Genomic DNA, 12,944 nt, shown 5'->3' with positions numbered 1-12,944 from the left:
TAGGTTCACCATGAACTAAATTGGAATTATTAATTTAAAATTTTACTGATCTACTTTGGCATTTTAAATTGTAACTTTCCTTGTAAACCAAGGTACAGTCTCCAAGGTACCGAACCTTACCTCTTTCGGCTTTCTGTTTGCTTTCCTGTGTTTTGTTTTCTTATTCGTTTGGTATGTTTTCTTCTCCCCCCCCCCCTTCTGGGGTTTGGGTGAATTTTATCATTTTCTCTGGCCTGTTTTTCCTCCGTGTTTTTGGAGGCCTTGCTTGTTTTCTTGTGGTTACCTTGGCGACGGTTCGTGTGTGGATTGTTGTCGGGTGAATTGTTGTCTGGCGTGTTGAGCCTGTGTGGATCTTGAATTATATATATTTCGGGGTTGAGTGTATCGTTTACTGTTTAAATTAATTTATTTATTTTCTCCTCCTTATATGTTGTGTTACCATTTCCTTGCCCCGCGTGAGGAGGTATTTTTACGTAAAATTCTGTTTGCCTTGGTAACTGTCCTTGGTGTAAACTGAACGTTTTCAAATCTGGTAATTATTAGAAGCGACCGCGTTGAAGATCCAGTTTATTGAATAATTGTTAACTTAGTTTTTTTATTAAATAACTATCCGTGATCGATCACATTTTATTTCAAGTTGTACTTATGTAAGAGAGTCTATTGGTTTTCCGTTGTTTTCTGATTACATTTTATTTGGTACGGAGGTCACCCCTTTCCTTCTTTGTTGTTTTCATAAAGCTCCCCATTTATTATCTGTTAAAGAGTATTTATTTTTCATTAATTGTTATTTAGTAATGAATTAATTTTCTTTAAAACCCCACCTGGGTATATTCTAATTTATTTTACTTATTGTTAATTTCCTTTTCCATTTTTCAACCTTATGTTGATTTTATTTACATTTTGCCATTATGTTTTAAAAATAAACTTAGGCCTTATCATCTTAATAACTTGGTTTGTTACTTACTATTTGCCCTTCCATTTAATTTTTTTTTTACTTCATGTAAATGCTGGTTTTCATTCGCCACGTTCGGTGGAGCACTGCCATTGATTTTCTTGTGCATTAATTTCCACGGCCTTTAGTAGTCTTCCTCGCTGCTCCCGGTAAGTTATTTCTATGATTTCTTGTTTTTAAATTGTGCTTGAACTTCGGTGTTTTTCTTCTTGTGCCCATCTTCTTCCTCGTGTTCGCTATTACTCCCATTTTGGGGCGGACACGCTAACAACCTTCTCACCAGGGTCTCTATCTCTCTCCCTCTCTCTCTCTCTCTCTCTCTCTCTCTCTCTCCGTCCTTTTTTTTCTCTCTCTTTTTCTCTCTCCCTGGTGGATAAGGTTTTTCACCTCATCACCCCTAGGTGGTACCGGGGTCCTAGAGGGTGGTGAGCGGTGAGAAATTGGAAGATACAAATGCATAGGAGAGATTAGTTGAAATATCGTGACATAAGCAAAGCTTTCTAACATAGCAATGATATCGAGAATCTGTTTAAATAGAAGTTTATATCCGTAATACTATGCAGACCTTCAACATGTCCGCTTGTAATTGCTACCTAAGTGAGTTTGTATAAATGGAGTTTTATAATTGATGCTTTCTTTTACGAGCCAAGGCATATCCTATGGCTTCTTAATGCTTGGCTGATTGAATCCTGCAGTATTTCAAGTATTTAGCATGATTTTATTAATATTGCTATCGTAATTATACATTGTTCCTGCGTGTAATTGCAATATATATATTCATTTCATATTCCGCTGCTATAACAATTTCAATACTTTAACGACTTGCTGACTTCCTGACCGAAGTTCGTCCGCTTTTCATCGATGTGTATTCATTTGTTATTTTTATATTAGCGTTGGCGTTAACAATTCGAATGGTCTATCATCGTGACCATTACTCTTTTGCGCTACTCCGTATTTCCTTGATATTATATCACTTTATACATAATGATTAAATTCCCTAGCGGTAATCGCGTGCAATTCGACTCAACTAAATTGCTCTTAGAACAGTGGAAAGGACACAGTATTATACAGGAAAAAGATAGGTTTAGGAGGTTACTGTACTGACTCTATTGTAAAACTATAACTCAGTATTACCCACACAGTGCAATTCTTGCACTATTTATAGAATCCCTGGCTCATACTTTATGTAACGACAATTTTGATCAGTTCTTTGCTTTTACAAACGTTCTACGAGTAGGTTGGTATGTTACATCTACATGTGCTAACAGAGGGATGTTGTTAACATTTCAGACTACCTGCGGACTGTTAACACGTAGAAACCTGTATTTAACCTCCTTTGTAGGTAAAAAGACGTTGAGAGCTTCTGGGTCGGCTTCATTTTCATCGCCATCATCATTTTGTACCTCATACTGTTGCTCTCCTTATTTAGATGTATGCACTGCGATCGAACATGTAATATTCTTACGCAGTGAAGTAGAATTAAAAATCTCGTATGGTAGAAAATGTCATGGAACAAAATACTTACCGATCAAAAAATTTAACATGAAGGCAGAAGCCCACTCCAATAGTAGATTCATCTAAAGGCTGGGAACTAGTACTCACTTATAGCTTTAGCCCTCCTTACCATGTCATGTGAAATGAGCCACACCATTAAACTTAAAAGGATGTAATCAACATATTTTACTTACAGATGAAATTCAAATTATACCAAGTAAATTAAGAAATGGAGTGACTCACTATCTCTTCAATTAAATTAATGTAGTAGAACCAGATACACTTGGAATTATTTTTAGATCAAGATAAAACTCAAATTTGAGGTACCTCGAAACAACCTTAACTACGACCGTACCAACTTCTTCTTATTATTACTATTATCATTGTTGTGTGTACTGTATCCGGAACCTCAGAATTAGAACAGGCCTTGGTTAACTAGGCAAGGAATATAGTTAAATATAAATGAATTTTGCTTCCAGAACATGCACAATTAACAGGCAATAAGAACTGACTAGCACAAATAAATCAAATAAATAGGCTTCACATTAAACTGACTAGCTAACAGAATAAATAACATAGTTATCAAGCACCATTACATCCAACATTAACATCCCAGGACAGTAATCTTCAACAGAGAGGGCAGAAAAACCATACATAATAAAACAAACATCGTAACCAGACAGCAAGCCATAATAATCGGCAAGGCAATAAGCATAGAAAAAACTAGCCACTGTTAATTTTGAGGTTTCGTTTACATTAGAGAAGAATGCCATGAAATGCAGTTTAAAATTTTTAGTCCTACAGTCATCATGCGATTTTTTACATAACACCTTGATTAAACTATAACCACGAATTATAACCTAAACATTGCCTTTAAAACTCCCCAACAGAGACGTTTTCCGAATTAGGATTATCATTTTAGCACATTTTAAGTATTCCACACACAATAATTTGAATTACAGGTGTAGTTCATCTGCCGTTCGGACGGGCACCGAAACCAGTTTGTGCCAGTCGTACCGGCAATTACTAGCACAAGTAAACAAGGGAAAGAAATAGACAAATCAAGAAAAAACATTAAAGTGGAAGCCAAATACTTACCCTCAAAGACACAAACTGGACCATTTAACAGAGGCAACACAGATCGTTACTAGCGGTTCTCACAGTGGTAAATGATAGAGAACGTGAAAGAAATCCCAAAATTCTTATTTGAAGGAAAAAAGGGTGTAATTACTCAGAGGAAAGCTTACAGATGACATTTAAAAGAACTTCATTAAAAGAAAATGCGCACCTTCATGAATTCCCTTAAATTAATGACCTCAGTGCTAAGCTGGTCAGAAAAATAGACTTTGAAAATGAAAACAGTAAATAATTGATTAACTAAATTAAAGCAACCAAAACCTATAAAACGAGAAATAAACTAAAGATTAATTTGAACCTGATCACTTACAAATAACTATTTGAATTAAAATCCATGGATTAAATTTTACTGCTCCCTAGATGAGTCCGAGTAGACAAACATACTAAGATTTGTTTGGATATTAATAATTTAAACAGAATTTTCTCTTCAGAAAAAATAGTACATAAGAAGAGAGTAGTTTAAATGAGACCGCGAGATTCTCTGCCGAGCCTGATCACGAGAGGCACATCTAGAAATTAAATAGTAAGTACCAACAGATAGAGCACACATAGGTTCACAAAATAGTATGAAAGATAGGGTAGCACAAATCACAAGGGAAAGATCCCACATTTAAACCATAAAACGTTAAAAGAGAAAAATATAGAGCCAACTGCTCTCACATATTGACACGCACGTCACCAATTCAAGCGATCGTCAACACTTCAAAAAACCACAAGGTTTTCAAAAAAAATCCCAAAACAATCGCTCCCATGGGCAACGGTCACCTAGGAAACGTCAAACCGAATCAACCATGCCGAAGAGAAAAGATGAAAATCCCCACGAAAGAAAGACAGGAAAAGTAAAATAAACACAATTTAAAACCAAATAGACTCCGTTTCACAGAGCTTATCTCGCGATCTCAACCATATAAGAAAGTCCTTACATATTAAGTACCATTAATTTTTATTTTTAAAACTTAACCGAAAACAAATTAATCCGCAAGTCCCTTTAACCTCTAACATTTCGCCGAAAAGAAAGATTTCGCCGAAAGGAAAGATATTGTACACATAGTTGATTTAAGCTGTACAGTCAATAGGCCATAAGTTCTTCCATGTTGATTAATTTTTTCAAGTTCATTTCAGATGGAGGTCAACCGGAACAGATCCACTAGTATAGACGATGAAATCCAACTCCCGTAGAAAGAACCAAAAGAAAGCTTGAAAGTAGACTTACTCTTTCAGCATCAGTAGAAAGCTAACCTATGGCGTCAGTTTGAGCTGTTCATAACTTACAGAGTCGGAGAGTTCGAATTAAGTAAAGTAGAGAAACAGGCGTCCACACGAGGAGGTAGAAATTTAAAAACTTAAAAGATAAAACTCTTCTGGGCCTTCACATTTTATCCAGGCTTGTCCCGATGAAATGGGGCCCTGTTGGAGAGCCCACGCTCCAACTTTCCAGGCATCTTGAAGCTCGACAATAGAATGAATCTCCCTCCAGTAAGGCGATGTAGCGCAACAAAGAATATAATAGTCAGCGGACCATAGGGACTCGCTCTCCAGGTGGCGCGTCATTAGAATATTACTCCAAGGTCATGGGACCAGAAAATAAATAATAGGACACATCATATGTAAACGATGGCGGTTACAATTAGCGGCCAAAGTCGTACCGAAAAAAAGAAAAAATTAAAGCAGGGTAGAAATAAGATTCCAGGGTGATACACTTTTCAACGGCGTTTTGCCCAGGCCTAAAATGTTAAAAAGAAAAAGAAATATCCGTAGTAAATTAAATGATAGCGGCTAGCGCCGACTTAAGGAAAACCTCTTGAAAAGACGAAATCCACAAGGGTTCCTATCCAGGGTCAAAATCCTCTCTTGCAGAGATGCTTTTCTGCTACACAAACCAATTTGCTTCCGATTCAGAAACCATCTTTTTCTCGAGTACAAAGGTCATTATTCACTTGCCCAGTTCAACTATTTGTTTCATTGTCGCAGTTCCGACTGGCAGCCGCTTGGAGCGCCACCAACTGGATGAGTCTTTATTAACGAGCAACGCCAACAGGTAGTGCAGCGATGCACTCTAGTTTTAATTCATAATGTGGCACGAATTTCAAATTACTTGCCAAGGGAGTACCAGTTACATAGTAATGTCACATTCTCCTCCGAAAAACTAGAACGAGGGTGAGACTGGGTAACTGACATGGTATGTCACAATGTAGAAATGAGAAGATTCAATTTTCAAGGTAACGTTCCAAACACCGTCCCAAAATAAGGAGATAATTTCACTTAGGTGATGCAAGGGATAAATACTCAAGAGAAATGTTCACAATATGTCACAGTATTAAGTGGAGAACAGTCACCAACCATAAAATAATACCGAAGCATGCATCTTTTAATTCATCACCAGTTCCAAATGGTATGTCAATATGGTAGGAGGCACCGTTTCGCGATGAAGGTATGGCCAATACCACCATCACAATGCCAATGTTTTTGTTAGTACCTTCAGTATACAGAAAGCGATCATGATGAGTTCTAGCGATAGCACCACCAATCTTCGATTCCTTCTTCAGCTGAGATGATGATAATTGGACGTCCATCTAGCTACAACATAACCAGAAGCCAACAGCGAAGGCCAGGACTATTCTATAGACTATAAAGACCCAAAATAGTCCCACCATTGTCAGGAAATTATTAATCATTAACTAGATTTCCAAGATCCCTTTTTCAATAAATGTATAGAACAATATGTGGGGCAATAATACCCACAGTTACTTACTATGACGGGAGAAGATTTCTCCAATATTACTTAATGTTCGAATACACAAGTGCGACGTAACATGTCTTCGATTAATTTACCATTACTGGTATTGACATTTGAAACATTGCAAAATGCTAATCATGATTTTACGTATTCTCCCGCATGTGTAAGTTTATGTCATTAAACACAACTTGGCGTATGAGGTTATGTTAAATAGCAGTAATAATCCACCAATATGTAGTATTAGAACAAATCTCAATTACATGATAACAGGGAACATGACTTCACCGAAATGTTATCCAGGAATAATATGGCTAGTAAAATATACAAGAACATAAATAATTATTTTGCGTATTTAAGATGGGTCATGGAATCCAGTAGTAAGCTTCAGTAAGATTTTGACTACAGCAAAATCGAATTGCATATAATTAACCTAACCAGTACATCAAACACCCAATTATTAGGTCGCAGACCATCATGAAATAGTTATTCACAGTCATTTTACAATTACTTAGAATTTTTTCACACCTTACACAGCCTTGCAAGTTGGAACCTGCGAATCGGGAGGAAATCACGATACCTAACAGAAATAATGAAACGACGGAGAATACAGGAAGGAAAACAGGATGGATTATCAGACAGTGTGCAGACAGAATTTACCCACAACAATCGACTCATTTACGCAACACAAGGTACTCGATAATCAGGTAACTCAGAAGGAAAAGGAAGACAGAATGTGAGGGAACAAGAAGCAGAAACGTAGTACCCAAAATATCCGTAACCATAACGCAGAGATCACACGGGAAGTCGACCCAGAATAACAGAAAGGCAATGGCAATAACTAGAGACTTAACCGGCATACTAATAGATGGAGGGGAGCTCACAAGTGTGTCCGAAAGAGATCACCATGTAACCATCACCGAGGCAGAGGCCAAGAACCACATGGCAGCCATCAATTACAAACAGGGCGATCGGGAACAATGAAAAAGAGTTGAAAATGATATTACAGTACCAGCAAGAAGTAACTCAACGCAGCATTACCAAGAGCCAAAATTCAAGGAATATTCCACTCCATATAAGTAATCTTCAAGAACAACGAGCACAGGTGTTCTACCAAGATCATCAAATGCTCCAAGAACCTCTGGAAATCCCATGACTACTAATATGGTGGCATAACGACAGTCCACCCTGTGAGATTATGCCAATCAACACAGACACCCTTCCAGCCAGTCGGAATTCGCGGAATATAATAAGACATAAACGATGGAGAATTGATAGTTACACGATCACAAGGCTCTTGAGTTGATGGAGAACAACCATCAATCAATCAATTTGGTCCCGCACCCAGTGATAGACAAGGAATTTTAACAACTGACCAGGAGCTATCCCAAATGATCCCATACTCGCTGGAATAGAACAGTCATGAAAATCAAGCGACAATATAAAATTGCGAATATATGCTCGATTGAGCTAGAAGCAACTGAGTCGCAAGAAATAAACCAGATGGTGAATAGACCTAGACATAAAATAAAGAGGGGATTATGTAAATAAGCTTGGTCGGATGAGACTACATATAAACAGCCATGGGGTACAAGTTTCTCACATGGTGGACGGGCCTCAAGAAACACGGGCTAATCACCTAGGAGACATCCCATACTGACTCGCAAACATCTTGCCTACACGATGGCTCAAGGTTAAATAATTATAACTGCCAGGACATGGACTTACGACAACACGTATGCCCAAGGTTACATTAGAGAAGGACTCACATCAATTTCGACGACACCATATTCAACTAAATTGCATTTTCATCTCCATTATTGTCTTCTTCTGTAACTTTCTCGGATGACTAATGTGGATCTGCCGGTTTTGGTTTTAGCCTTGTGCTTGAACGTATATTTTCATTCTTTCTGATTGTACATTTGCTAGTTCTGTATGTATTGGTTCCAAGGCCACCTTGCATTTAATTTAATAACAACCATTTTGGTTTTCTGCAAAATCCTCCGCTGAATGAAATTTTAAATTCAACGAAATTAAATTCTATAATTTAGGTAATAATATTATTTTAATTATTATTTATCTTCTGTCACACCTCCGTTTTTAGGAAATTGCAATTTATTTCTCCTAGTTCTTAAATCTTCCCTTGGTTTACGCTCACCTGACTTATTCATATATGTGTTTTGTATTCCTTTTCTGTTATTATTTGTTGCGTCACTAAGCTTTTATCTCTTATCTTGTGGACGCTTTAATTATGGCAGGCCTGCCTACTATTACATTTATGATAACTTTGCTTGGGCAGTTGCCGGCTTCAGTTCCTGTGTCATTTTCCTGCTTTGATTCTGGAAAATTAATATCGTTTTTGTACAGTTGTAATTGGTTTGGGGAATTACTTGTTAATTATCGTCTTAATTTAATTATCTATTTGTGTAATTTTACAGCTGATTCAGTCACATTATGTGTTTTGTGTGAATGACCATGTTACCGTGTCTATTCAAACCTTCATTTAAAATTTACATGAAACAAATCTCAAACTTTAGCAGATTAATTTTACTTACTGGCCAGTATTCTAATTTTTTTCTTTTGAAAGGTATAACTTAATATTTATATTTTTAAGGGTATCTATTTCATAGTAGTAATCTGCAAAGGTGTCGACCTTTCAGTATTCTTATTCTTTTAAATATATGTTTAAATATTATATTATTTAGTAATTTAGTAATATAAGTGCTGTTACTGGTTCCCAAAATTTCTTATAATTTTCGTTAATTTTATTAATTTTAAATTTTGCGATCTTAATTTCAATCATTATTCATTAGCTAACTACTTCACTCCAATTTTAATTCGGAATCCCAATCGGTAGTATTAGTGACATTAGTGACGTTGACCTGGCACTTAATTTTAATTAAGATCCTGCCCTCTTATCTCTCCATTTTCTCTGGGCTCCTTCCACGTATTTGCTCGTAAGTTATTGCTCTCAAGGTGAGTATACTTGTGTTTTGATGTTGATTTTGTGGTTTCACTGTATTTCGACGACGTCCGACTCGTTGGCTGAACGGTCAGCGTACTGGCCTTCGGTTCAGAGGGTCCCGGGTTCGATTCCCGGCCGGGTCGGGGATTTTAATCGTCTCTAATTAATTCTTCTAGCCCGGGGACTGGGTGTTTGTGTTTGTCCCAACAATTTCCTCTTCATATTCACACAACACACTACACTAATAACCACCACCGAAACACGCAATAGTGATTACATCCCTTCATATAGGGTTGGCGTCAGGAAGGGCATCCGGCCGTAAAACAGGGCCAAATCCACATGTGCGACACAGTTCGCACCCGCGACCCCACAGGTGTGGGAAAAGCGGTAGAATAAGAAGAACTGTATTTCGACGACACCGTTTTCAACTAAATTATCACTACACACTAGACTGACAACGGTGGACTAATGCACTCCCATAATCCGTAGCAAAATTATCAGGAAGGAAACAATAAGTATGAATATTAGAGCAGACTCTACGCTTATTAGATAGATGAACGAGTGGCAATGTCCACATGACAGCTGCAACACCCGCAACCAAAGTTCCAGATTGAAAACACATTGTCAACATTTTTCTGAATGGATAGGCCTAATTTTAATAATGTTGCATGATGAGCGATGGCTTGTTACACAGATTTACGGCAATGTCTTCTTCAATAAATCCACGGCCGTAGAAATCCACAAAGATTTTTAAACGGTAATATTACTTACATTTTCTCAACAGAATTTTCAAACATAACTCATATTCTGAAGACACAGTCGAAGGTGGCCACACAGGTAGAAATTTAACACTCACATGACTTCATACAAAATTAAAACAAAAGTTTTAATCCAGAACAAAAAATGTTAGGGCATAACCTTAATCTTCAGATATATTAACCAGGGTTATCTAAATCCATTCCATCAACTTTCTAATATATCATCCAATATAACACGCTATGGGACATCCATGGTGGAGCCTGCTATCAGAACGACTGCCCAGAGAGAAGTAGGTCACGGTCCAGAATCGAGTCACGCGCTTGCGCGCAAGTATTGATCTTTCTGATTGAACGGATAAGATGATCGCAGCTCAACGTTATAATAGAAAGTTACAGATTTAAATATATTGACATTGTAGATCACAGTAATTATCAGCCGTCCCAAACAATGGACGCTAGGGGGAATAAAATACTAGTACACAAGTCAAATAAGTTCAGTCAAATACGTTTTGCCAGAAAGTTGATTTTTGGCGATCTGCAAAGAGTGCGTGTGCCATTGCAATTACTACCTTACAAATCGTTGATCTGGTTGTTCACCGCCTTTAGTCCCACTATGTAAGGAACACCATCGATCTGCACTGCTTATGTGAAGAACACCATAGGTCTGTGTTACCTGTGAGTGGTGCCATTATGTGTAACATGCCATGTGTGTACGTTACCTGTGATTAGTACCACCATGCGAAGAACGCCATGAGTACGTTACCTGTTATTAGTACCACTATATAATGAAGGCCATGGTTCTGATTTACCAGTGATTAGAACTGTTATATGGGGCGGAGATGTGGATTTTGGAAACCTTTGGGCAACAAGTATCATCTCTGGAAATAAGGCATTGTGAATAGCATCCACTGATTGTTTTGGATTTACGATCATTTTCTCATCGTCATGCGCTTTAGATTTTATTTCACATTATCAACAGAGCACTTCCTTGAATTGTAGGTTCTGCAAACTTCATAATTATAGCAATTCTGATTGTATAATGTTCAAAGAAGCAAACGTTGATTATCGCCCCAAGTTTGTGAGGTAAAATAATCGTTATTATCTATGTTTTTCTGCCTGTCATGTTTCCAAACACTGTAAGCGACACAAGTGCTCCCCGGATAATTGACCTTGCAACTTATTGGCCTGTAAAGAGTGAACGATTTCCAATGATGATAATAATGATAATTTCCAATAATAATGTTAGGAACACCGCAAGTGTTTCACCCACTCAAATATTTTGCTAAGCACATCTTGTATAGCAGTGAAATACAGTTCAGCATATGTTGTACTAGTTAAAGCTTTATTGGGACTGGAGAAGTCATTTTTCTTTAGTGTCATGTCGTCATCTCCTGAAGCTTGGCATTTGTAGTAAGACTTGTCGGCTACCTAGAGTTGTTTTAGTCAATGCTGATGCATCGCCTGGAAGATCCACATGCATCATGTATTGTTCACTAATGTGTCAGATTATACATTGAAGTTGAACTGTGCAGTTGTTAATATGACCACAAGCCAAATTCCTGCACAGCAAATTGTTTGTACCAATATGTATATTGCTCATGACGTCATTTTATTTGTTAGTATATCTAATGAGCCTTCTACTATTGATATCTTGCTAGGAGCTGATGCCGGCATGAAATTGTGTCTTCTAATATATTGCATAAGAAAGGTTATCCCACCTTGTTAGAGGATTGAATTTAGTTGGGTATTGTCAGCCCTCATCATGGAGATTCGCGTTAAGTTTGATGGATGTTGTGAATCTTGGAATGGGACAGCATTGAATTTTTGTTAAAGGTCGACCCTAAAATTAAGCCTTACTTCCTGTCTATTCGTGTAACGTTCAGAACTTATTTTGTTACTCTTTCAGCTTATATTGCTAAGATGTTGCGAAGGTTTCAGTACATCCCGACCACAGGAGTCTACAGAAAATTGTGTGGTGAGTATCCTCTGATGAAGAGGTCAAGGACTACACAGTCCTTCTGTTACAAGTTCTGCCCCCTTTCATGCAACGAGATTTCTACTTCAACTTGCAGACGATCATTGAGAATCTCACCCAATTGCATCCTATTCATTTTACGTTGACGATCTGTTGAAAAGTGCTAGCTCAGCTGAAGTAGGTAGGAGGTTCAATGAGAAGTTTCTTCCGTTCATTATAGTACGCATGTGTATCGCAGAAAGTGGACGTCAAATTGTCCAGAAGCCCTTGCACATGTACCAGTAGATTATACAGAAATCTTGTGAAATTGTAACATCCGTAAGGATTAAGCTATTAAAACATTAGGTATTGTTTGGTATCCTAACTAAAAATGGGTTTCAGTAACAAATAAACTTTAAGAAGGCGTGCAAGGAAATCACTAAGGGAAGCATTCTCACGATCATTGCTACCATACTGGACTCTCTTAAATTTTTCGGATGTGCTGCGGATAACTGCAAATTAGTACAGCCGCATTTGTCAAGTGAAAATTATTAACGATTGTCTGTTAAAGACTTTTCTGAAATTAATGAGATTTGGTGTGCCTTATATTACTTTTTCATATAAAAAGTAACAAATTCTGTACTTATATGGTGTTTGCTTCTCTTTCCTGTATTCGATTTGGTTATCTTTGAAAATAAAATAACTTTTCTCTTTTCTACTTTCTAGACATGAGAATGTCGCATTCTTAACCGGAGATCAATTTAAGGATATGCCAATTCATCCCAACAGACAAAGGGCACTCTGTTGTAATGAATGTCGTACAAGGTTTTCCCACAAATCTGATTTTTGTAAGCACATGGACGCTCATACTGCGAATAAGACACAATCTCAACAGAATATGCTAAACCCTATTGGAGACCCTCCACATTCCCGCGATCATTGCGGTAACA

The 12,944-nt window shown here is 37.4% G+C and overlaps 1 protein-coding gene across 5 annotated transcripts in view; it reads left to right on the top strand.

The window, feature by feature from the left end:
* Nucleotides 1–12,944, top strand: part of LOC136884904 (uncharacterized) — a 293,707-nt gene that overhangs the window by 96,073 nt on the left and 184,690 nt on the right. Inside the window, exon 5 of one of the 5 annotated variants that reach the window (XM_067157208.2) lies at nucleotides 11,947–12,048. The exons of the other annotated variants lie outside the window; for them this stretch is intronic. Coding sequence (XP_067013309.2) covers nucleotides 11,947–11,959 — 13 coding nt within the window. The 3' untranslated portion in view covers nucleotides 11,960–12,048. Of the gene's footprint in view, nucleotides 1–11,946; nucleotides 12,049–12,944 lie in introns of those variants that run through there. 5 annotated transcript variants of the gene reach the window in all.

This window comes from Anabrus simplex, chromosome 13, assembly GCF_040414725.1.
Source record: "Anabrus simplex isolate iqAnaSimp1 chromosome 13, ASM4041472v1, whole genome shotgun sequence".
NCBI classification, from domain to species: Eukaryota; Metazoa; Arthropoda; class Insecta; order Orthoptera; family Tettigoniidae; genus Anabrus; species Anabrus simplex.
The sequence above is the reverse complement of the archived record's forward strand: the minus strand, read 5'-3'. Positions and strand labels throughout refer to the sequence as shown.